The sequence below is a fragment of the Eurypyga helias genome, unplaced genomic scaffold (assembly GCF_000690775.1).
Source record: "Eurypyga helias isolate BGI_N326 unplaced genomic scaffold, ASM69077v1 scaffold6112, whole genome shotgun sequence".
In the NCBI taxonomy this organism is placed as follows: Eukaryota; Metazoa; Chordata; class Aves; order Eurypygiformes; family Eurypygidae; genus Eurypyga; species Eurypyga helias.
Window position 1 is genome coordinate 21,644 of NW_010233958.1, and position 26,236 is coordinate 47,879.

At 36.3% G+C, this 26,236-nt stretch overlaps 2 protein-coding genes across 2 annotated transcripts in view; one reads left to right on the plus strand and one right to left on the minus strand.

Moving 5' to 3' along the window:
* The window catches only part of LOC104517271 (serine/threonine-protein phosphatase 4 regulatory subunit 4-like), a gene marked incomplete at its 5' end in the record, with an annotated part of 37,098 nt that extends 21,637 nt beyond the window's left edge, over nt 1–15,461 (plus strand). The window contains 13 exon segments of the mRNA XM_010161871.1: nt 625–807; nt 1,574–1,679; nt 2,442–2,589; nt 4,312–4,456; nt 5,369–5,410; nt 5,502–5,576; nt 7,907–7,982; nt 8,375–8,455; nt 8,790–8,883; nt 9,335–9,374; nt 9,376–9,409; nt 10,194–10,329; nt 15,437–15,461. Coding sequence (XP_010160173.1) covers nt 625–807; nt 1,574–1,679; nt 2,442–2,589; nt 4,312–4,456; nt 5,369–5,410; nt 5,502–5,576; nt 7,907–7,982; nt 8,375–8,455; nt 8,790–8,883; nt 9,335–9,374; nt 9,376–9,409; nt 10,194–10,329; nt 15,437–15,461 — 1,185 coding nt within the window.
* Nucleotides 15,462–18,982: 3,521 nt separating this feature from the next.
* On the minus strand, nt 18,983–25,288 carry SERPINA10 (serpin peptidase inhibitor, clade A (alpha-1 antiproteinase, antitrypsin), member 10). Its single transcript, XM_010161872.1, has 4 exons — nt 24,580–25,288; nt 22,884–23,157; nt 22,008–22,155; nt 18,983–19,211 (listed from the first exon to the last, which is right to left on the minus strand). Exons 1-4 carry the CDS (start codon nt 25,286–25,288, stop codon nt 19,020–19,022), a joined length of 1,323 nt encoding a protein of 440 aa, XP_010160174.1. The 3' UTR covers nt 18,983–19,019.
* Between the last annotated feature and the right edge of the window lie 948 nt (nt 25,289–26,236).

Here is a 26,236-nt window from a genome sequence, read left to right on the forward strand (position 1 = left end):
AAAAGTTGAGAGTGTAATTTGTTTACAGCTGTAAATATATATAACGTATAACAAGTACTATGTCAAGTGTGGCAGTCCGTTTCAGTTAACTTAGCACTAAAGAGAATTTAGCTTGGCTACTGTAAATTCTTTCCCTCCTACTGACGAAAGGTATATAATTCCTGCTACAATTAATTAGGGAGCTGAGAAGAATAACTGCAAAGATTACGAGGCTAGAAGGAAAATGGGATTTATTTGGCTTGAGAAAGAGAAGAATGAGGACAGTTCCTGTAATGTTCTTCATATCTGTTAAAGGGTATTGCAAAGAGCAGAGTGATTAGTTTTTCTTTGTTGGGGTGAGTTTGGAAATGAAAGTGTACTTAGTTGGGTACTGGGATGGCTTTTTGACTAGTTAAGTGGAACTTAATGCTTAGGGGAGATTGTTTAATCATGATCATTGAATTTTTTTAACAAGTTAGACTAATATCTACTGGAAGAGGTCACAGTGTCTGAGAAGAGGAATTAATTGACCCTTTAAAAATCTCTTCCCTCCTTACATTGTTATTATATGCTTTTTAAGTATAGTAACATGGCATATGGCTAGAAGATGTAAAATTATTTTAATGTTTATATTTTTATTTCTAGTTATTGTCTATTCCTGACTTGATTCCTGCATTAACAACAGCAGAACAGAGAGCTGCAGCTTCTTTAAAATGGAGAACTCATGAGAAGTTACTACAAAAATATGCATGTCTCCCTCATATCATATCTAGTGATCAGATTTATTACCGTTTTCTTCACAGAATGTTGACAATCATTTTGACAAATGTGAGCCTGCCTGTTTCTTTCCCTTTGTTTTTTATTTGTTTACACTATTTAGAACAATGATCACCAGATATTGACTATCTGTAGTACTTAATATATTACATTAAATACTTAATATACTGCGTATGCATCATTGCATACGGTTTATCAGGCCGTGTTTTTTTCTATAAGACTGAGAGGTTGCTCTGAAAACTCCCCCCAGTTTGAAGAGCAAAATTTGGGGACAGATTGTCTGTTTTTCCTCCCACCCAAGATTTCTTTCCTTTCCTTGTGCTCATTATCAGTTTTTATCTAAGTAAATCGTAACTTTTTCCTCTGAGCTAGGCCTTCTTTTTCCTGATTCCATACATTACTTTGCATTGTGTTCCATGCTTTATGAAAGAAAATTTTATTCTGAAAATGAATGCTCATTTAGAGCTACTAGTCTGGAATTTTATTGAATTAATTCAAAGGTAAAACTGTTTGTTGTAAGAGAAAACATTGTTTTATTTTCTAACACCTACAAATACAGACGGTGCCTTCCAAATGTGGAATGCTTTAAAGTGTTTATAAAATAGTTGAATAAACAAGTTAGGCAGAAGGGATAAAGAAGTAGGTGTCTCATGATTTGGCCAAACTTCCTTATTCTCCCTTACATTATGCTAATTATTTCAAAATTTATGAAGTCAGGCTAATTTTTAGCTAATTTTTCTACTTCTAGAATTTTTTATATGATTTTGGTCATATTCCTTCAGGTATGTTTAATTGTGTTCCCTTTATTTCTTTCAAGAACGTCCTTCCAGTCCAAAAAGCAGCTGCTCGAACTCTGTGTGTTTATTTACGTTACAATCGCAAACAAGAACAGAGGCATGAGGTTATTCAGAAACTGATTGAACGTAAGATCATTTTTCCTTGATTACTTAGAGATGCAAGTTAATTTTGACTCAAGATCTATTTATGGTTTTATTTATTCAGTGTAACTTCCTGCATTCATTACAGTTAGAAGATGTTCAGTTGCTCATATTATCACCAGGCAAAACATATTGTGCATATGCAAGGAGTATATCTGAAGCTTATGCAAGGGATTTGGGAAAGGCAATATGGGAAATGGATAATGTGCCAAGACCCCTCCACCCCTCCTTCTTGAATCCAAGATTGCTTAGGTGTAGGTGCTGCAATATACAAAGCAGAGTTCCTCTGCAGAAGTAAAATTCATTAGAGCCTTCAGCATAAGAAGTGCTGAATAAATATTCTCAGAAATTAATTTATGAATGAGTTGTTAGTCACCCAAGTGGACTTTCTGGTATATGTGTTTTAAAGATAGAAGGTTGAATAGTTTCCATTAGCAATCCTTAATGTTAACTCAGTAATTTTCATAGACTTGTGACCAGGTTTGAAAGGCATACAGAGCTTTGTTCAACACAGTAGCTAGTTCACTTGCTATTTTAGCCTTTCCACATGGTTAAAGGGACAGGTTGAATTTCTGAAAAAAATGCTCACTAGCAGAAAAGGTCTTTGAATTCAGAAGGATAGGTTTTCACTGAAAGAAAGAATTGAGATAGGCTGAGAAGCTGTGTCTTGTGATGAGTGTCATTATCATGTTTTCCAGATGCCATTGAAAACTTAATAGATAATACCTGTGGATTGTTATTTTTCAGAACTGGGCCAAGGAAAAAGCTACTGGAACAGACTTCGTTTTTTAGATACTTGTGAATTCATTATGGAACTGTTTTCAAAATCATTCTTTTGTAAATATTTCTTTCTTCCTGTGCTTGAACTTACACACGATCCAGTGGCAAATGTGAGGTACTGTATGAAGAGTATGTAGCAGTGCAAAGAAAAAACCTTTAAATAATATATTCAGAAATATTGTTACAGGGTTTATGTCTTCTTTAAATGATGGGACTTGAGTAAAAAGGTACAGAGCCTTCATAGTGACCAGTATTAAAGGTGTAGGGGACTATGGGAATAATGTTAGAAAACTACAGAAGCAGGTCAGTCTGAGTGTTTGAGGGACTGATCAAAAATGTTCTCTTTTGGGAATGAGAGGACCACTGAGGCAGAGGACCCAGTAGTGGATGAGAAGAAAGTACACTGTTTCACAGGAGGAGAGAGAGAAATGTAACTTCAGAGTCTCCCTTAATTTCCATCCATTAAATGTATTAATACAATAAACTAAATTTGTATATAATCTGAAGTAGCTTATTGGTTTTAACAAACATTTTAATTAAAAGCTCTATTGATACAATATTAAAATTTAATGGAAACTTGAAATAACTCATAATCCCTTAACTGACATTAAAATTAATTTTGTCATAATCCTTTTCTGGATTGTTCCCTAAAACTTTTTACAGAAGGAATGCACTGTCTGTAGTGGACTGTAGTAGTTCCCTGAGCAACCCATTCCAATGCTTGACAACCCTTTTGCTGAAGAAATTTTTCCTCATATCCCGTCTAAACCTCCACTGGTGTAACTTAAGACCATTTTCTCTTGTCCTATCACTTGGTACTTGGGAGAAAACACCAGCACCCACCTCTCTGCAACCTCATTTCAGGGATTTATAGAGAGCGATAAGGTCTCCCTGCCTTTCGTAAACCCATGCTGAGTGGGCCTGATCACCTGGTTGTCCTGTACGTGCCATGTGATGGCCCTCAAGATGATCTACTCCATAACCTTTTCCTGACAGGCCTGTACTTCCCCAGATCCTCCTTCCAGCCCTTCTTGTAGGTGGGTGTCACATTTGCTTCAGTCAACTGGGACCTCCTTGGTTATGCAGGGCTGCTGATAGATAATTTACTGCATTTAAAATTGCATCCTCTGTCAATAAAGCAGCTCACAGCTCCTGAAAGCATCTTAGCCTGTTACTCCTTTTCTTTCATCCTGATTCCTAACCACAATTGACCCCTTCCATTGCCTTGAGGAGTGCTTATTGGACTTTTGGCCAGTCATATTAAACTCACTAAGGCATTAGAAAACTGTCCACTTTTTTTCAGCCCTCCCTGGCTCAATTAAGTTGTTTTTTTGCTATATTAGTCAGTTGAGGGTTGGTCTGACTGAGCTGATGAAAAGTCCAGCTGGTCACAGAGACAGCACAAGCAGGAGGAGCCTCCAGACAGAAGCTGGGAGATAGGGTAGGAGGAAGAAGGGCTTTCTTCTTTTATGGGGCAGTAAATAGTTAAATCCTTTAGTCCATGTGATACTCTGTCATCCTTGTGGTTGTATGGAGCTGCAGTCACGTACTTTTTGGTGATACTTGGGCTCCTTCATACCGACAGACCAGATTTCCTGGGTATTTATGTACCTCATAGACTTAGTTACGTATATAATTTTGAAAATCTAGAGGTCTGCTTGTTTTTCTAGGTTAAAAACAACCCTCCAAACCCAAAGATACCTTTATTGACTTGCAGATAGAGGACTGTAGTCTCCATATATGGAGAAGATTTTGAAAGTGTTACAGTATGTTTGGAAACAACACACAAACATCTGCATCGAAAGGTGAATATTTACTCTTTTTTTTTTTTTTTTAGAATGAAGCTGTGCTATTTGTTGCCGAAAGTTAAATCTACTCTGAAGATTCCCACTGATAAACATTTACTTCAGCAGTTGGAATTATGTATAAGAAAACTTTTGTGTCAAGAGAAAGACAAAGATGTGCTGAGTATTGTAAAAAGAGTAAGCATTTTTCTTTTTCAGCAGCATTTGGTCTTGGGGTTACCATTAAAATTTAAGATGATCGTAGTTATGCTTTCTGTTGATTCTCTTAATCAGGAGAACAGAGACTAAGGATTTCTGTTGTCTCATATGGAATTTTGAACAATTAAGAGAGGATGTAGTACAGTGCCTTCTGTCAAATTTAAGAGTTGGTGTTTCCTTGGTTACTTATATTACAGTTATTTTCTAGTGACTGGGATTCATGATATTGATTCAGTGACCATTTGTGAAAAAATAGCAGATGACTGAAGATAGAATTAAAGGTTGACCCTAGTAAATATGATCAAGTATTTGACGTAGAGATATCTTGTTCATGTATTTATTTTACAGTGTACAGAGAAGGGATTTGCATGATTTTTAAATGTTATGAATGTATTTGTAACATGAATATTCACATTACAAGTAAAGTTTTAAGGGATGCCTATGCTTAGTCTCAAAGAAGCCATGAAGTGATGTAGCTAAAGTAGGTGGCTAATCCTTGTGGGGCTAGTCTGCAGGAGAGATTGGGTGAACACCTGCCTTGAGCATCCTGTCTTATTCACAGGTTCTTGAGTTGTTTTTTTCAGTCTTGTTTCCTACATCCATGCTCCAGCCATTCAGGCTTCTGTGCTTTCCATGAGTGTATTTTGAGTTCTACATCCATAGTCTATTAGTCCTTTGTCGTGAGTCTCAGCAGGGCCCTCAGAATACTCTTGCAGTTTTTAACAGCGTTTGTAGCACAGAAATACAAGCATGGGCTTGAAATGTTTAGGAAGAAAAGGTATGTTTAATTTTGAATGCCACTATTCTAAGATGCTTATCTGGAAATTTTTTTAGTTAGAAGTGTGGCATGCTTTTGAGTAATGATAAATAATGTTTCAATTTTCTTTATAGACAGTGTTAGAATTGGACAGGATGGAGATGTCTGTAGATGCTGTAAGTACATACTAACTTTAATACTTACCAAGTACTTTTAATTCCCATTTTCATGTAGTGATTTTTTATTTTTATTGATTTTATTTTGAAGTTTCAGAAAAGATTTTACGAAAATGATTTATTGGATCAAGAAAAAGAGAGACAAGAACATCTCCTTTTGGAAATGGTATATTTTATCAGTACAATCTGTCCTTTTTTAGTAGTTTGTACCTAAGTATTATTGAGGCAATTAATATTAAGGTAGGGGAAGTGCATATTATGGAGAGGCCTGGCAAATTCATAATCTGTGTGTGGTTTAATTTTATACTTTACTGTAGGGTTAAGTCCTTTAAAGTAACATATAATTTCCTTTACTACCTAAATTTTGCTGTATCAATTAGGAAAGCAAACTGGAATTTCTTGAGAAATACTCATACTTGATGCCTCTGTAGTTCCAATATACCAAGCCGTTCGCAGCAACACCTTTATGAAATCTTTTTGAGAGAGCTTAGCAATTTGTCAGATGTGGATAACATAATAAATTGAATAATGAAACACCTCAGAACTCACATATAGCTTCCAAGAAATGAATGTCCTATTTTCTTTTGTACCAAGGAAGCTAAAGGAAGCTCTGTGTGCTACAAGCGTTCCTGATAGCCATTAAAAAAAAAAAAAAAAGGAAGGCAGGCAGGCTGATGGTATCTGCAGCCTGTCAGGAGGGAGACAGTGCAGGTTGTATAAGAGCAAAAGGAGCTACAAGTTACTTAGGATTTGGAAGAGAAATTCGCAGAATGCTTTTCCAGCTTACAAAACTATTTATCTTCAGTCGTGGCTATAAGCTGAAGGCGCAGCAGGCACTTCACCACATAGCCTACTACAGCCTCACAAAACCAAGGTGAGATTACCGCAGTCCTCTCTTCTGCTGCCTCCTCCCCAGCTTGAGGTGGGAGAAACTAAGAAGCTGGTGGGATTTAGAAGAGGCTAAATTTCATTGGCATGCTTCCTCTGACTTGTAGTAATTGGGCTCCTCTGTCGTAAACCAGAACAGATTCAAGACTGTCCAAACAATGTCACTTTTTCCTCTTTGGGATTGCTACAGAGCCTACATTTGTGGCCCACTTTGATGGCAGCTAAGTACTGCAGGCCTTTTCTTGAGCAGCTGATCTTCTCAATTTATGTCTCATGTGCTTCCTACCACCTCCTATTAGCTGGAGCCAAGGGTTCAAGCTTTGTTCTCAGGACCTATATACGCATATTCCGAGACTTGGTTAGCTTTAGTAGTGTTTAGGTACATACAAGTGATGTTTTTCTAGTGAAACCATTTGGGGCTGTGGTAAAATAGCCTCCAGTGCACTCTGTGTTACTGCATATTGTACGATAACATCAATTTTTACCCTGTTTCTACAGCTAGACGTTAGAAGGGCACTTGTATTTTGATATATGCTGTTGGTATGGGCATACACTCTCTGTCAGAGTCTCATTAAGCATTGTCTGTGAGAGGCATGCTTTTGAGGAACTAGATGTACACAGTAAACTGTGACATGTTGCTGTCCCAAATAAATGAGGCCACTGAACTCAGTTAAATGTATCTGACTAATTGTAATACTGAATATATTAATAAGTTTCCTTAATTTTACTAATTGACTTAGTAGAAACTATATTCCAGCAACCTTGACCTGAATTAATTACCTCTTTCTTTTTTCTTTTCTTTTTTTCTTTTTTAACTTGGGTAGTAATTAGAGTGAAATAAAGAGATAGAGTAGAACCATTATGGTTCACTTGGTGCTTTTTATTATGAACATAGTACAGAAAATAATATGATATGAGTAGAACAATTATGGTTCACTTGGTGCTTTTTATTATGGACATAGTACAGAAAATAATATGATACAGTTTTTTGAAGTTGGAGTGGTATCTATTCACCAAGAATCCTGGAGCAAGTTTTGGCTTTTGAAGTCATTGATGTAGCTGTGTTAAGCTTGTCTATGGATGTGCTCTCAAAAGGTATTCTAATACCTTTGAGTACTGTAGTACTTGGTTTTGTTTTGCATAAAGGCTTATCAACTGTAGAAGTTAATTTTAACCCTTTTTGAGCATATGTGACACACCTTACCATTTGAGAAAACATTTTCATTGAATTGTATGTTTGAATTAAAGATATTGCCAAGTCTGTTATCAGAATATCCCTGTAGCACAAAAATTTTATGTTGTCAGCTGCCAATCTTTTTAATTAAGAAAAAAACAAAGGCCAAGCATAATCTTAATAATAAGTTATAAATGCATACTTCAAGTCTGAGGTTCCTTCATAACTAAAGTCAACACTTTTTGGTGTAATTTTTATATAGGATATATACCCTGATTTCATTCTGTACTATTTAATTTGTTCTCTGGATATTCATTAGGGCTTGTACTAATAGTAGGAGAAACTGTTATTTTGGTGATTTGGAAACAAATGCCTAGTTGGAACACAACTTATTTTTTTCTGAGTAATACCTAAGAAAATTATTTATTTTTTAGGAACAATTAGAAAAAGACAAGCAGCAAAATGAAGGAAGATCTACAAATATTAATGATAAAATATTTGAAAAGAAGCGTAAGTTTATTTGTTTACCTGTTGTGTGTGCATGCATTGCTCTTCTACCAGGGTAGAAGAGAAGGGAGCAGAAAAGAGACACTTTGTACAATAAATAGTACAGTTGTAGAAAGCGGCAATAATACCTTTTTTCTATATATTTCTGAAGATATGTATGGCCTCATTATATTATAGGGAAGACTTTTGGCTTTATTAATAAAATACGTGACAGTTTTAGTTCTCTGGTATTTTTCATTTTGGGATGTAATGTAAGCACTTGTCTGTGGTATTTTTTAAGTGTTAATAGCGCTGGATTAGATATTCTTACTGCTTACCCCGGGCTGTGATATGCTATGTCCTCTTTAAATAAAGTTAAGCTTTGAGAGAAGTATTTATACCAAACTTTATTTCAGGTAGAGACAGTAAAACATCATCAGTGTTGTCAAAAAGCATCAGTCACTCTGTTCCTGGAAACTCTTCTGGTACATCAGCAGGTCAGAACTCTTTAAAAACTCTTAGAATGCTTTTATCTCACACCAGCAGGGTAAACCCCAGCAAAGCTGCTCTTGGTATTTGTGGGCCATAGTTTCACCTACTGCACATAGCAAAACACTCCACTGCTAGAACTGAATGTGCTTTCTTTATTTTTTTATGTTTTACTTTATTCTTCAGTGTATAAATAGCTGACATAAGTTTTTTTTATTGTTACTGACTTATTTAAATCAGTTCTTTCAGCTAGCATAGGTGGACAGAAAATTTTATTAAGAAGTGTTCCAGATTACTGAGAAAATGCATTGACATCCTTGGTTTTGCTACTTAAAATTTTAGGCAAAGAAGACAAGAAATCCAAGTTGGTTCGAAGCCAGTCTTTCAGTACTCAAGCACTACATCCAAAATACAGCAACATAGACAAGTGTCCTAAGTATCTTTATTATCTTCATTTCTTACCTCATAGGCAACTCTTTACCTAATAACTGTTATGAAATTCTATGCACATGAATCTATGACAGTAGTGATGTGCTCATTGAATTGTGACCTAAAATTTCAGCTTTCTGTTTAATTGATTAAGGTATGCATGAACTAAGGAAGAAATACCATTTCTAAGGCATGCTGAGGCCTACAAATAGTTATGAATTCCTTTTAAGTTAATATATCCCATCTTTTATCATATATTAAGAATATTTTTAATATGAACTGTTAAATCTGAATTTGTACATTTCTTAAAGAAATTTCAGTATAACTTTCTCATTTAATTTTTTTTTCATATAAACTCAGAAAAAAATCCAATATTATTAAACAGCAGGATGATACAATTGACAAAATCACTTTTCTGTAAAAAGCAATTTGGTTTTGTTTTCTTTTTGGTTTTCAAGTAAAAGCTCGGCTACAGGATATACATCTTCAGTATCAGGAAAAAAAAGGAAAGAGTTGTATGTTATCCTTTAGTGGTAAGTAGGTTAATACATTATATTTTACATTAGTTTTTTCTGTGAGTGCTGAATATGTGGGACCCGTTAGACAGTCATAGTCTAAGATACCATACTGCTAAAGAATGTAGAATAATAGATATCCAGTTGTTTGAGCACTTAACTACTAGTCTAGTTAGACTATTTTTCAGATTCTTTTTTTTTTTTTCTTACCAGTTAATTAGAAAGTGGTAAAAAAAAGAGTTTAGTATTTATTGATTGGAATTTTGGTTAGCATAAAAGATTGGGTTTGCAATTTGCCTCCAGCTGTTCTATGTGAAGTAAAGGATATTATGTGTAACTTCTACTGTATTAGGAGAGACAAACTGCTCTCTGGAAATGCCTCTCCATTTGCTGTTGAAGAGTTTAGATCATTAAAGATGAGAATAAGATGAATTACTTCCTGGAGGAACCTGTCTTTTTCCATCCTCTACCAATAGACACTAGACCACTAGCTTAGGTGAAATAGCTAAATTTTAAGCAGTGAAAGATTAGCCAATTAAATCCCACTATTTTCATATATTAAATGTATTAATCTTCTCTTCCAAAATGTGTCATCTAATTATTTTTATTTAGTCTTTTTTTCATAAAAATATTTTTTAAAATGTTATGTTGAAACCATTCCCTTACAGAAAGTTAAACTTTTGGGTTATTGCCATAGGAAAAATGCCACTATGGCCACAAGGAAAACAGCTCATTCTTTTTACTCATTGTGTATTCTTTTTCAGACAAAATTCTTTGTCTAAACTGTAAGTCTTTATTTCAGATGATTCATTCCGGACTCATTCTACTGGTAATAGCGGGAATGCTGCCTTCCCTTCCAGTTCTTCTCGCAACTTATTTAACTCAGCTGATCAAAAAAGCAATGGAAATAAAGAGAGTCAGTCACGGAAGATGAGCATGTAAGTGGTTAATAGGTTAAATCAGCTTCTGGGTAACATTTTCAAAGGGAACTCAAAAGAGCCACGTAAAATTAAGCCTATATTTATCATAGTTCTGCACCCAGATTTTGAAATACTAAAATAGCAGGAGAGAAATGTGATGTGTACAATTACAGGTGTTTTTAAGATTTCATTCCCTTTTAATTAGTTTTTCACAGTTTCTCCTGCACGTTTGCGTTCAGCTGATAGATTATGGGGAGGGTGGAATGGGACAAAGTGAAAGTTAGTGCACTTTACATATAACAACTACAGTGACAGTCAATTAGCTGCCTGTAGTTGGAAAAACAGAATGTTAGATTCATTGTTACATGATTTATTTTTTCCTTCTATTCCTTTTTGTGTGCTTATATATGTTTATGTATTATTATCTATCAATTCCATCATTAATTTTGAGAGTTATGGTGACCTGGTACTGCTACTTGTGATTAAGGCTGCCTTTTTGCCACTGAGATAAAAAAAATTCAATGCTAGGCATCTCCCTCAGGCTGGTTTTCTTTAAACATCAGCCTAAACTGTTAAATGTTTTGCAAGAGCAAAATCAAAGATGAATTTCTTTGCTCCTGTGATAAGTGTTACAGTCTTAGAAAATCACTGTGATGTGTACTTACTCAGTCAGATCTCTGTAGACTCTAGCAGCTAATTCCCTGCAGATGTCTTTTGCGCTCTAACTTGCAGTTCTAAATTACTGTCATTGGACTAGCTGTAATTTTGGGTGCTCAAACTAAGATTTTTCTTTGCTGTCAGAGGTTTGCTTTCTTAGCCAAGGCAGAATGTAGAAAGGAAAGGAGCCAGCTATAGCAAGAAAGGAAGGTTGTTTGGGAAAGCAGACTGAAGTGTAATAGAAACTAGAAGCAGAAGCTGAAAAATATGGGGAAATGCAAGATGGGCCTTGGAACTGTGAGTAGGTATGAGAGGCCAGGAGTGAAAAAGAGGTCCAGAATGTGAGGCTATGCCTTCCTGGTCAAAGATAACGGAGCTGAGATACAGAGCCTGCACTGGATAGGAAAGAGGAAACACCTTACACTGGTTTGCCAAGTAGAAAGAGGAAACAGTGATAGTGATAGCTCTTGAGTGGTCCTTTCTGGTGAATTAAGTTCTGTATGAACTCATATTTTTCCGCTTCAGTATTTTCAGTTTCCTTTAAAAAACCAAACCAAAACAGCCTCCCTTGACTTGACTCGCAGTTAGATATAAGTTAATAAAACTTCTAAATTGTAACATTCAAAAGTTTAACAAATGTAAAAAGGAGTTTTCTGAACAGTTTGCATTCAAGTACTTGTTTATGTTATTTTATGATACAGTCTCTTGCTGTGTGATCACATAGGATTTTTTTCTACTGGAATTTTACCACCTTTATTGTACAAGATAGATTTGTTATGGAATGAAATCAAGCTTGCACAGTGGCCTGTTGTTTGTAAAAATGCATTTTCTTTGTGTAAAAGATGTTGGAAGATTAGTAGTGAATGAAGGTGTACTGTTTCTGTTGAGTCAGTGGTTTCACAGCAGAAATATCTTAGGGTGCCAAGTCAAATTGCACTCTATCTTTGCCAGAATCTAATGCCTTCACTTAAATCTTACAGTGCTTACTTCAGACGTTTTATAGATTTTCATTAGGTGGTCACTTATTTCAAAGTGCATGATTTCAAACTCAACAGTTATATTAGTAGATATGCTGACAATTTCAGCTATTTCCAAGTACAAGGGATATGTATCTGGAGTACCTAAGATGACATCGAGTGCGTCATACCTTCAAAAATCAGATGTGCTCAAAACTCCTTTAGTTTCACACTAGTCACTATATACCTCTGTTCACTCTCTTTAAGACCAGAAAATTAGTTCAAATGTTGTAAATTTTTTTAGCAACCATTGTAGAATTCCAATTACTCATCTGTCTCACAAGGATTTGAGGAAAATAAATGGATTAATATTCACTAAGCAGTTAGATGCAAAGATTAGTTAGATATACCTTTTAAATCACATAAAACTTTGCCAAATTTCAAAGGTGTTTCTATCTGTCACTTAAAACTGATACCCTTTGTTTGAATACAAAGGGACAGAAGAAGACTCACGCAGAGCAGTGTGTACCTTTGTCTTCAAACAGGAAAGTGGAACGTGAGGGACTCAGCTTCAATTCTCAGTGTACCATTCCTAAGTGAATACCTTAACAGCAGACTGTTTGAAAGTAGGTGTCTGATCAAACACAAAGATCTGGATGCTCTTTCTGCTTCAGAAAGTCCCTAAACTGCATAGTGACAGAAGGCAAGAGAGTATACTAGGGGAAGAAAAACATTTTTGGAGAAAGGAGTCTTAGGATGACCTACATTTAGCAGTGAATAAGAGTTTCAATGTTCTGTGTTCTTAAAACACATCTCTCAAATTGGTATATCATCTGCTGCACTCTAGATTCAACTTCTCTGTTGTAATCTAGCCAAATACTTAATTGTTTTCATAAAAAAATGGAGCAGCTCTATAAGAAGATTTTAAGAGATCGGGATACATGAATGGTTTGCAGTAAATGTGTTCATCAGAATAACCTTGTTGATCACACATATGTTCAGGTGTACCTCTTTTATCTTTTGTTCAGAAAGTCAGTCCTGGTGCTAAGTATACAAAAAAGTCAGTTTCAAAGACACATTATTTTCTGCCTTGAATGATGGAAAAATTTAATATCCAGATTTATAAGCAGTTGACAGAAATCAATCTTAATGAGAGAAGAATTTGAAAATTGTGTAGGAGAGAGTTGCGATTGAATAGATGCTCACGTGTGAGTGTCGCCACCTATGCACTCACTAAGGCAGGAAACTTGTGAGAAAATAATAATTGAGTATATACTCAATTTAGACTGTATCATCGTGTAAATTTACATATGTGCTAGTTAAACATTGCACTGATCGTCTTAATTCTGGCAAGTCCTAGCTTTCAGTTTATTGGCTCTGCATCATGAGTAAGGTAACTTGTAATATCTTTCTTTTTCAAAGTAATTATGTGCTTTTGTGAAGAATGGAAGATTGGGCAGTAATATGTTGCTTAATAATTAAAATATCAACAGATATAACTAATGATTTTTAGTTCAAGTTGATGATTGGGCAAAATATTATTTAAATGCTTAAGTGTATTATTTTCCATGAAACTGTGCTACTGAATTTTGAGAAATGTTCACTTTTGACCATATAGTGTAGTTTGCAGGGATGAAGAATTTCTGATTTTTCTGTATTCATGTTGTTCCAGGAACTTATCAAAACCAAACGTTACTTTGGTGCAGAACTAAGGTCTTTACTTACCATACTCATGAGTTGATACTTTTTTATTTTTGTCCCATTTCAGAGATATGTGTGCCAGTTAAAAGATTCCCTCTTTTAAAAAATAATGTAGATGCAAGAAAAAGAAAGTCTCAGTAAGTCCTGATCCAGTGCTCACAAGCAGGTGACAAGAAAATGACCATTAGCTTTGGTGTCATTTGCTAGACCTTAGGTAATAGTCAATATAAAATGCAAGAATTGTGCTGTAGGTACACCTGTATAACTTACTGGTGGAATCACGAAGGAGATGAATATTTGATTTTTAAGCACCTTATGGAATAGGAAAGAATCCCAAAGAGCATTGGTTGAATATTTCATCCCACAGATACTTTAGTTAAGGTATTTTGCAGAGTAAATGTTCTTTTCGGACTTTCTGTTGAAGAGTTGCCAGTTAGATCATGAATAATCCTAGTGCAGGAATTGACATGATCCATAAACACTGCATTCCATCAAGTAGTCCAATCTTGTATTATTATGCCATGTAGCTTTATTATATTCTTTTAAATGTTTTCATCTTTATGAGATTAAGATATTTTCTTTTAGGACAGGAACTGCTGTTTTGCTTGGGTTTACCTTGCTGTAATATCACTGATTTCAATATGCAATTGGTTAAAACTATTTTCCAGAACTTTATAGGTTCATATGTAAAAATATTCAACTTTATAGACAGGATTTAAGAACATTGCATCTTGCCTATAGACATACAGATAGTGCCTGAATGAGGGATACAGGTTTTTCCATCTTGTAAAAAAATGAGGGTAGATAATAAATCCACAAAAATTAAATTCTTAATAATAAATTTATACCAGTATTTAATAGGATGCCCACAACTGACTTTTAGGACATCTGCATTGGTGTGTAACCATGTTGTAACAGTTAAATGCATAAGTATCTTAAAGTAGTGTTTTTCATCCAGTCATAATTGCTTAGGAAGTTGGGCACGATATGAAGTATTGCTGCTACTGACCTGCTATACTTTGAGTTGGTTATTTAGAGATTCTAAACATGTTTTTGTCCTGCCATTTAAGATGGCAAGAGTTCTGAGGTCCAGTAGGGCTGGCATGTGATTTGGGTCCTATTTCTAAGATGGAGCGAGTAGGTATCCTGACACCGACATGTTATCATGATGGCTTCCATCAGCAATTTTAAAAGGGTGAAGCAGAACAATATCTTGTGTTGCTTGTAAATGGTATTTTCAAGTATTGATGCAAATTAATATTTCCACAGAGTTCTGGAAGTTAAGCCCTGTTCTTTGAAATATTTCTGACCATTACAAACAGTTTTTAATGGACATAGCTACTACTCTGTGAAGCTGAAGAACTGTATATTTAAAGATAAAAAAGTTAAGGCTATGAAAAATGCCAAAATTGCCCAAATGACATTGTAGTCAACAGAAGACCTAGAAATAATACTGTAAAGAGCTCTAAGTTTCTCTTTCTTCCCCATCTCCGCTTTCCCCAGATTTTATCATGGCATTATTTGTAGCCATGAGGAGACTTCTTGTACTACCTTAACTATCTCACTTAGAGGGTACTCTACATGACCTTCTGTACAAAACTTAAAGGAGAAATACACCCTTCTTGAGAAGAATGACCTCAGATTGTGTCCATTTGGCTTTTTCAGTGGGTGCAGTAGAGCAGGTAGTAATGTTCTGAAGTACAGTAACTAAGAGTTATATTAAAATGTTGCATGTTATAAGAGTTTAATAAGTTATGTTATTTAATAATACAGCAACAACATATTATGTATGTTTCTTCTTTTGTATGAAGAAAAAACAGAAAATCAAACTCTTAGATCTTCTGACAGAAAAAGAAGGCAACCAGCAACTGGTGGAAGCAACATTCTGGTATGATAAGGTGGGAGCAGCAGATGGGACTCTCTAATGCCTGGAATGAATAAAATGCATCTTGCAATGTTAAAACCTTTTAAATAAAATCCCAAGATGTAAAATACGTTCTGATAAGTAATGTAATGGTTGCAGAATTCTAACGTTGTAGTGAAATGTTATGAAATATAACTTCAGCTATGTACTCTTAACTGCTGCAGCTAACGGGAGGATTTTGTTGTCATTGATTATGCCTTTGGTAGTTGAAATTCTTGGATTTAGAATGCACATATCCATAACTTAATTGGCTTATTTACAATTTTAGCAATTATTAGCATCCACGTTTTATGTAAGAAATAGAAGGAATGAATATGAAAAAGTAATACGACATTTTAAAGAACCTTCAAACCTAGTTTAAGACCAAAGTTGAGAACCATTGATCAGTCTATAAAAAACATGAACTTCGTAGCATTGTGCTGTGAATATGGAGGTAAAATTTTTACAAGTACTAGGTAAAGTTCATAAAAATTCTGTGTCAGTTTCAAAGCAATCTAAAAGCGTATGTCTCCAGATGATATTAAAAGTTTAATTTCATAGGTTTTGTTGTATAAATACTTGTTTTAATTTTTAGTATTTCAGATTGTATTTTCACTTGAATAATTTCTAATGATGAATCTAGTTTTTAATCAAATGCTATTGCAAGCTATTGTGCTTCAGTGATGTCATCTACATTTGTTTGTATTAATGCTAATGTTTCTATCAAAATTTGTCTGTGGAAAAACATACAATTCTATTTTAAAAAATTCTATTTATGCCAATACTTGAGAGAGAGCCTATGAAGCTATTGTCAGCTTCTCTGTTTCAGAATGGAAGCAGCATAAATATATTGATAACAGAAATATGTGTTTTTTAAAATCTGTTGGTGTATGATAAAGATGATCTGATTTGTGAATGCATATGCGTGTGTGGTTACTTTTTATAATGTAAAAATATGAATGATGATTTACTCAAAATAAAGCCTAGGACAATGCTGTACATGCATGTTCTTGAAAAAAATTTCTCAGGGCATCTTTTATAATTAAAATAAATAAAAGCATTTACCTATAGAAGGTATTTCTTTTAATTAGTAATAATGCTAAATGTATGCTGTCCTGTGTGAAGTAGAAAATGTGTCTTTTGGATTTAGCAATTTACTGTCTGAATTCTTAAGCTTCTTACACTGCAGTTGGATTTAGGTGTATTCTCTGTCTTCAGTCGCAGACATTGTTTGGATTCTGTGGAAACACTCAAGTTTTCAGTTTGTTCTGCAGCCTGGCGTAGGATCTTGTAAATCAGATTTCTTTGAAAGCTTCTTCAGCCATTATGAAGATTAACATGCAGTATTGATACAGATATACTGACAACTTGTACTGGCTCCTCCTACGTTCTGTTTTTATCTCATTGATGAAAACAGGTACTCCCAGTTCCCCACAACAACTAGCTGAACGTGCCAGCTACAGCTGGTCACCCATGGGCCACAGGAGACTGCTCAGTCTGTTCTCTGACTTCTGCCAGGGACCAAACTCAGATCAGCCATACCCAGCTGCAGAACAGGACTCAAAACTGTGTTTGACCCTCAGATGCCTTTACTAGAGCAATGCAGAACAGCCAGTAAAATCAGAAACTTGAATCCAAGCTACTTCTCCCCTGAATAAGCATGTAATGAGTTCTGTATACAGTCTGTCTTTTGTTTCTTATTGGCTGTCATTTGTCTGTCTTTGATTTATTTATGCTGATAACACGTGCTCCACTCAGTAAGCCTACGATGTATTAAATTCCTGCTATGTAATCTTTAAATGCTCTATTTAGACGTTTTTTGGTCTGCACATCTTCCTTGTACGATACTCCTGGTGTCTTATGTATACTTTCATCAGTCTTTCATGCTACAGACCTCCATCCAGCAGTCGCTGGCAGGGCTGCTTGCTTCTGGGTTAGTTTTGGACAGCACCAATACTTCTGAATCGTTCATAGCATTGTTTTTCTGGGCAAATTAGAATAACAGCTGGAGGTCAACTGAACATTGGTAATTACGTGGTTCTCTGTAGCAATGTTCCTCCTATTAATTGTCCGGAGGCAGGAAGGAGTGTTTTCTTTCTGGGTACGTTCATACTGCAGTGTGGAGTTAGGTTAGAGGCACCTTCGTTGACTAGTCAGATACCAGAGTGCCTGCTAAATGCTTTTCTGAGTGGCTTACACCAGTGTCTGGGCTGCTGTGGGTCGACATCGAATGGTAACTGAGGTGGCTTTTAGAGATATTTACCAGCGTTACCCTGAATGCATCTTTTGTATCTTCTCTTGCAAATGCATCTGTCTGTGTGCGTTTACCAGTAGACACACCTTGGATACTTCTATGCCAAATGAATTTGAACTCTTCTGCCCCCTTTTGAGCAGCTATTTTGTGAAGGCTGTCTGAGCAAGTAGATTAATGCTTAGATCTGTTAGTTTTATATAGCTAGGAGTAGCTTTTTGCATTGTTGCATAGGCAATATATATAGGGCTGCTGCTAATTAAAATTACTAATTGTTAAAGGTCTTGTTTTGTTGGAATCAATACACTACTGGAATAAAGTGAATTTTATTTAGACCATGGAAATATTTTTCTGAAATATTTTAGCAACACATTATAGGTTTCAGGATCGACTCTGAATAGATTTACTCCACTTTTATGGAAGTATGTTTTTTCCTACCAAAGTTTTGGTTTAGTTCAGGCATAGTTCTGTTACATAGTTCACCCTGATACCTAGATGATAATATGTGCAGAAAGTCTGTTTTTTGGAGAGGCCTAGCTTGATGTTATGAAGTAGCAGAGATTCAGATTTTTTAGGTTCACAGTACCTAAGTTACTTTTCAGAATTATTTTATCTTTAATAGAAGGAATATTTTAAAAGCAGGCACATCAGTGCTCTGAGAAAATGAGGTGATTCGGTACTCTGAATAAACACTTTGGAAAAGGTCACGCTCTCAGACGATGCAGACTTCATGATAGACTCGGCACAATTTCTGTGGTGATAAAACGAAGATCTCTAGGCAAAGGTGGTAAATTCTTTCTTAGGGCTTTTTCCTGGTTCTGGTTTTCTGTCAAAATTCTGCTAACACTGAGGGTTAAGTCTCATTGCAAGAGAAGATAACATTGTGGAATACCAAGCTGCACTGTTTGGGAATGAGCTGCCTGAATATTTTGGCATATGAGTATCTGGTTGTCATTCAGACTTATCATTAAAATATTGAATTTTGAAGGTTCACTTCTGTTTTATTTTTTTAATTTGCATAGTAGGTTTTACAAGACATGTTTTTGTCATTTTGTGGCTTAGTGAATTTAGCTTGTTACTTGGGCATTAATAAAGTATTAATAAGATGACCTACTGCTAGCTGGAGAGACAAAACAGATTCTCACATTTTCATATTTCACTATCTTTTTATTCTAATGTGAATTAATAAAATAGAAATAAAGCCTCTTACATACCCCAGAATAGAAACTGTTACCTTTATTCACATTTCTGTTGGGTCAACCACCCTGCCAATGAACAGTAATGTTTTAAAAGTTTCTTCAAAAATCATAAAAAGGAACGGTCGGTCCACTTTGATGACAGGAGGCACTGTGAATGCAGTTATTTCTGACCCACTAGCTGCTATGGCCTCGGTTCCTTCTTCATCCACTTCAATTACTGCCTTTTGCACAAGCTGAAATGCAATGTGGAAATAAAATATATGGCAAAAAAAAAATATTAACATGAAGAACGTTTTTCAAAGTGCAAGGCAATGGTTGATGTAGGCCTCTGTTAGGGGTTAAACTGAGTAAGTTTCTGCAATCTAGCTCTGTGTGTTACACCTGTAGACCTGTATGCTGACTGCTTCAGCAGCAGAGGAGTTAATACAGCCACTGTGACCACAGTACCTGCAGTGGGGATGCTAGTTCAGGTGTCATTGTACTTTTCCACATTTCTGAGCATGGACCTCGCTTAGAGATTTTCTTCTTGTAGCTGGTAGCACACAGCAACCATTGCATTTGCATAGTGCTCCTCTTTGACACCCAGCTGTGGAAAGGAGTGTTTCTCAAAAGTGGGAGGTGTCACAAACACTGACTGACTGGATATGTCATTCACAGCTGATTTTGTGAGAGCTTAGGCAAAGGCACCAATCTTGGCTTTTTTCCTGTATATTTCTAATTTCTACATTTGGTAGCACAGAGTAAATATGTTCAGCAATGAGGTACAATCCTGGATTAGCCTGAGGACCTTCCCTTCCCACTGAGAAGCCTAGCAGGATCTGATTTGTTTTCCCTTCTTGTTCTTTCAGCCTGCATGTATCTCTCAGTAATTCTGTATTTGGGTCTGTATTGGTGAACCTACTAGTCAGCTAGTACATTCCCAATTCCGAAACTCCTAATTCTAGGAATGACTTATCTCAAGGTAGTTGAAGGACTTAAGCACTGTTGAGCTTTCTGCTAAATATTCTTAAATAGTGAAGCTGGCCACTGTGATTCCCAGGGACAGGATACTTCTCTGGCACTTGGTAGCTGATGCACATATTGCTTCTACTATCAGTTACCAGCTACTATTCCAGTGTGATTTCCCCCCCCAATAACATAAGAGTTAACTGGTGAGAATCAGCTTGGAATAGTTATATGATCAAGAGGACAGGGAAAAGTGCTGTGGTTTGCCATTGTACTTCCCAAAAGTGAAATATCTTATACCAAACTGAAGATCACTGTAATTTTGTCCGTTAAGTATTTATTCCTAGGATGTTATGTTTTACCAGAAATGTTATTTTGTTAAGCCAGCACCATTTTGGAAAACCGTAGCTCAGGGCTTAGAGTTTTTGAAACTTGTGTAGAAGTGTTTGTCATACCCGCTGTTAGCAATTTTGGCAAATCACAAAGGCTTCTGTAATTGTTTGCTGCAGGGAGACTTGTAACAGCAAAATCAGTAGCTTAAAAGGATTCTTTCTGATAGGGTAAAAATACCTGGAGGGAGGGTGCATGGAAGAGGGAGCCAGACTCTTTTCAGAAGTGCCTAGTGACAGGGCAAGAGGCAGAAGGCACAAACCAAAACACAGGAGGTTCCCTCTGAGTATCAGGAAATGACTTTTCACTGTGAGGGTGACCAAGCACTGGCACAGGTTGCCCAGAGAGGTTGTGGAGTCTCCATCCTTGGAGATATTCAAAAGCTGTGTGGAGAAGGTTCTGGGCACCCAGCTCTAGGTGACCCTACTTGAGCAGAGAGGGTTGGACCTGATTCCAACCTCAACCATTCTGTGGTTCTTTGAGGTCAGAGTTAGAGTCCTAGGTTTTATCAGCGCTATAAACGCTGTACAACAAGGATTGCATTATATAAACTTCAACAACCAGTTGCATTATATAAATTTCTTACACAGATTTATAAAGCTATGTTTTTAAATCCTGTGTTAAATTAATCTCATTTGAGTGTTGTTTTCCTCAGCCATTTATAAGTCTGGCTTGGTGCAGAATTTTTTTTATTTTTACTCTAATGTATGAATTTCATTTAGGATTAACTGCCTTTCATCTTGTTCCATACACTCTTGAGGTCACCAGTTTCTCTGTTATCTCTTTGATCTCCTTTCTTTGACCATACCTCTTAATTTTCTATCATCAGCATGCTGTCTTTTGTATAGGCTAGCTGTTTCTTCTTAATGGGACATCTTTGGTCACATAGACCTGTTCCTTCTTGATGTGTGCCTGTGAAGTCCTTCTCTTCCATTCTTTCCTGCTTTTCTGTCTGCCTCTGTTTTCTATCAGTCTTCTGAAATACATCTTTGCTTTCCCTTAAATAGTGGTCCTGAGTTATCTTCTCTTTTTCTGTGAGGCTGTGTTTCCCTCTTTTTGGCCATTCGCCACCTTTGCCTGTCTACGTGTTGATCTTCAAAAGTTTTGGTATATGAAGTGGGACAGCTGTATGGGTTGGAATACAGCTGCATTGTGCTGATGCTTTGCTGTGAGATTTTGGCTTTTCTCTGCCAAAGTATGCGGAAGGAAAGGCAAGACTGCTTCAGCTTCTCTTTCTCACTGTTACCTGTTTGAGATTTTAGTATTTGAACTTTCTGAAGTTTTTTGTTAATAAGAATACCTGTTCCTGGACTGTATGTGAGGGATTCCCTCATTGGGTTTCCTTCCTTGCTCTGACATTGCCATTTGACTGTCATTTATAATGTCTGTCTTGTTCACAATTCTTTTTAGTTGTGCTCCTTCCTCACCAGCCACATTCTTCTTGAGGCAGAGCTTTCCTCCTGTGATGGGCTAGCTTTGGAAGGTGTTGAGCACATATGAAATGTGACCGCCTCTTCTACACACCTCATCACTTGAGATGGGATCCATACTGATTAAGGTGTGCAGATTCCATATACTTTGAAGATGAGGTCCTTTCCTATTATTATCCTTACAGCTGTATACGACATAGTCTTTTGGCTGAACCATTTATATACTGTTATAATCCAAATAGCAAATAATTTCAGAATGCTTACCTGTGAAACACCTACATATCCTTGATCCGTGAGATGACTAAGATCTGCCGTACGTGTAAAGAGATTTTTAATTCCAAGACCATGAAGCAGTTTCTTCATTTTGTATTTTTGCTCTAGTTTGAACTTCGGAAATGAAATATCCACTTCTCTGTTTGTGGGGGGGGAAAAAATTCAGTGCAAACTTGGACCATAAAGTAGATTACTTGATTGATGAATGCAAGCTACTCAGGAATTAAGCTTTACACAGAAGAAGGGGCAAAAACTAAGGAGTGTCTACTGGAATTTAGGTTGGGAGAATATGATCTCTGACCTGTTGATTGCCAAAGATGCTAGAAACCATTTCCTTCTCTATATAAAATATTTCGACCAGCACTGACAGTGCCCTGATAACAGGGTGACACCCTAATTTATTTACCAGTGAAAAGAATTGTCACTTCAGGAACCACGTTTCACAGGAATAATTTGGATTTACATTTTCATATTCAAATGTATCCATTACTCTGGCTTTCCACTGGTAGGAAAGGTTTCATAAGTATACTGCATATCTAGATTTATTGTGCATGTTGCCTTGCAGTGGTAAATTTAAGGAGAGAGAAGGCCTAAGGAAGAATTTGGAAAGACTAGATCGACTGTGCCATCAGAGAGAGAGACATTTCTAGCTGAGATGGGCCACAGACTTGTCACCTCAGACTACGAGTTTTCACATGCTGCTTGAGCTGTGGGTAGGCCATTAAAGGACCTGTACTCTGTAGATAGCTAATGCCACAGAGACACCAGCATGTTAAACGAGTTAGAAAGACCAGCTAATCTTTGTTGTGCTTTGTTGCTGTCCTGCAAGACAGAAAACATTAAGGCCAATGGATGTCAAAGCAATACCTGGTCTTCATGTTTCCAAGCCAGGATTCCACGAGGTCTGTAGTCAAATGGTCTTCGAGTGAAAGGTAATCTCCCTCCTTTTCCGGGATGACAATCAGCATGTGAGCTTTCCCTTTGTAAGGTAGCTTTATCACAGTGCACCTTAAGTTCTCATCAAAAGTTGAATTAACTTTATCTGACTTGAACATCATGGGTACCTGTACACTTCTGTACTTGTTTATGTGGAAAGTCTCAATTTCTGTGAATTTGGAATTAAATGGATAGACCCACTTGCCTGAGGAAAGAAAGAAATAACTATTCATTCAGACTTGTACAGAAACATGTTCAGAAATCTTAAAAAAGTAGTATAGGCTATTATCTGTATTTAGTTAAAGTTCATATCAGTTGTGCCTGGGATAAGTGGATGACAATTGCCGTATAGTTAATGTACATTCTTTAATTTTTTTACAACAGAAGAAAGTAATCCACAAAATAGAACCCTTCATTTGCAGGGAAGGCAGGGAAATTTTTTTTCTAAGGTTGATTAGTTGCCAGTCAAGTTCAGAACAGATATCCTTTTGTTTATTGAATGCCATATGAGCATCTGTCTTTTATTAGCATGTCACCTTCTCTGAAATTCTCTACTAGCCGTTCAACATCCTGTTTTTAAGTTCATTATACAATCTCTTGCATGAGGATTCAGCAGTGCGCTGGAATATGACCTCTTCTATACTAATGATTCTGATCTCTATCGTTGCTTTGAAATGTAGCCACAACCATTTATCTCTTTTGTCTGATTTTCTGGTAAGGAAATTAACTGTGGCATTGGACAAACTGCACTTCTGTAAATATGAAAGAATAAACTAAGCCCACAGGGAGGATGTATGGCTGAGGGGTGATTTGCTTTGTTCTCATGTTTGCATTTATTTTAGGGGAGGTTTCTGTAGATGGCATCTGCTGAGTGCCTTGGGCTCGCCCCCTTTCTCACCCTACCTCTTTGTCTTTGCTTTTTATCTAACCAACTGTCTCTGGCTTCTGTATGGCTGTTTCAGAGTAAAGGGTGAGCTATGGCTCCCTGTCAGTGCCAGGAACCCTTTGGGGTTCCTTATCTATCTTCTAAGCCAGCAGTCAGAAAGACCCCAACAGCAGGAAAAGGAGCATAAGATATTTGACAGTAGAGGACTTCTCCACAGGACAGTCTCTGCCCATCACAGCTATTTCTTTCCCTCACCCTGTAAGGTAATATAACGAGGTACTTTGTTACTTTGATTCCTCTGGGAAAGAAATTCGTGACAGAGTAAGAGATTTTTTTTCTATGATTTCGCGTACTCTGTGAAATCATTCAATGCTTTTATGCCCAGTATTTAGCATTCAAAAAATTATTGTGATTAAAGCTTTTTCATTTTAATTTGCAAGTGAAAAACACCTTTATTAGTCATAAAGAGGGATTGCTCAGAGATGGATTGAGATAGTTTGATGAAGGGCCTTTTGTTCTCCTTGAGACTATGTTGTAGGGAAGAAAGCATGAAATTGTCATTCCCTATCATGAAAAGTAATCTCCTATTAAGTAAACCTGATAGAAGAAAGTAAACCTAGACAGAAATGTAGAGAAAACAGGACATCTGAATTCATTTAAATGTCCCCTAAAGCTGATGAAGTCAGAGTCCTGTTTCTTCTAATATATAATCATTTTGAAAAACAAAAAAACCCCAGTTACCTTTAAAGACAATGTAGTCCACAAGTAGCAGTTTGTTATGGCGGTCAAGCTCTTCAAAAAGCTCAGGGATTTTTCCTTTTGTCCTTTTGTTAATATTTTGATTTATGACAAATTTTGCCTGTGTGAAGTTTTTAAAGTCTACTTTCAGGAATTCCATATCAAAGTACTGCTTAGATAAATTGAGGAAAGACTCCTTGAGTCTGAAGTCCGTTTGGATAAAAGAAAGAGTACCTTGCACAAGGAGAAGTTCTTCATTCATTGTGATGTTATCTTTCAGTTGTTTAAACAAAGCTGGTAAATGAAGGCATTCCACTCTGTCCTTCAAAGCATGGAGGTTTAGACCTTTTACTATTTGTCTGTGTGTCTCCCCTTTGGCTGCCAGCATATATGCTGTCATGAGAGCTGATACGGAAAGGGGAGAGATGATTACATTGTTATCATGTGTCATTGCAATTTTTCTGTAGAGGTTAAATCCAAAATTTGCAGTCCTTTCAGTGAAGTTGTAAGGAGTGAACTCTTCGAGACTTGGTTCTTCAGAAGGCCCAGAGATATTTTTGTGATGATGACATTTGTCAGAAATATGGACATTTTTATTTCTTTCCAAGAAACTATTATCTCTTTCCTTCTTTGGAATTTTAGGTTTGATGCCAGCCTTGCTGATTTCAACACATACTTCACTTAAGAGAAGTAGGTAAATTCCTGTTTTCATGTTGACATCCAGTAATGATTTTTCTTTTCTAGTAAAGAAAACAGAGAAATAAAAAAAACCCTCAGTGACTTTCTTCTATTCACAGTGCAAAAGGTAACATGATGGTCTTTCTGTGTCTTCGATGTATACACTCTAAGATCTGGTTCCTATCTGAAAGGTCTAATTTAGATCAGTGAAAGAAGTTTCCAACATCATTAGGTGAATCCAGAAGAAATGTCATGATCTTGTGGTATTAGTGGTTCATGTCAGTATTTCACTGATTTTTCCCTTGCTAATTTATAATTCCTTTACAAAATCAAACCCAGGTTTCAAGTACAATATGCATACAAAGATGAAAAATCAACTTGTTGGACCTGTCTGGCAGTTTTTGCTCGTGTGAAACTGATGTCATCTATAAGCACAAGAACTCTGGCCAGCATATGGTGGAAATGACATTTTCCCTTGAGAGCTCTGGCACAGACTAATCTTAGAAAATTTGGACAGTGACCTGTAGAGAGCTGTAACTCCCTTTCTACACTTCGTTGCCACTGGCAGGTGGATTGTGGTCTCCACAGTATGCATCTTATTCATGGTTACCGTTCTTATGGCATCCATCTTTTCCTGGATAATGGTAGTGTTCTGACAGGTACCATCCCTTCTGCAGAAATCTTGACCCTTAATATTTGCTATCTTATTGTGTTTTATATTAGTGACATGCTGTATCAACAAGATTCAGCTTCCTAGGGGGAGAAAAAAATTAAGAAGCACAAAAAGTGTCTGATGCTGATGATAAATGCCAACCCGAAAACAACCTGGTTTTGAGTTGGAGAACATTACATTAAAACTTGTCTTTTAAAAACAGACATTTAAGTGTCTGTATGTTGTACACAAAAATCAAACTGCAGCCACTAGGTTTTGTTCCAGAAATGGTAGCTTCCAAGAACCATGCAGAAAAATACTTATTTATGT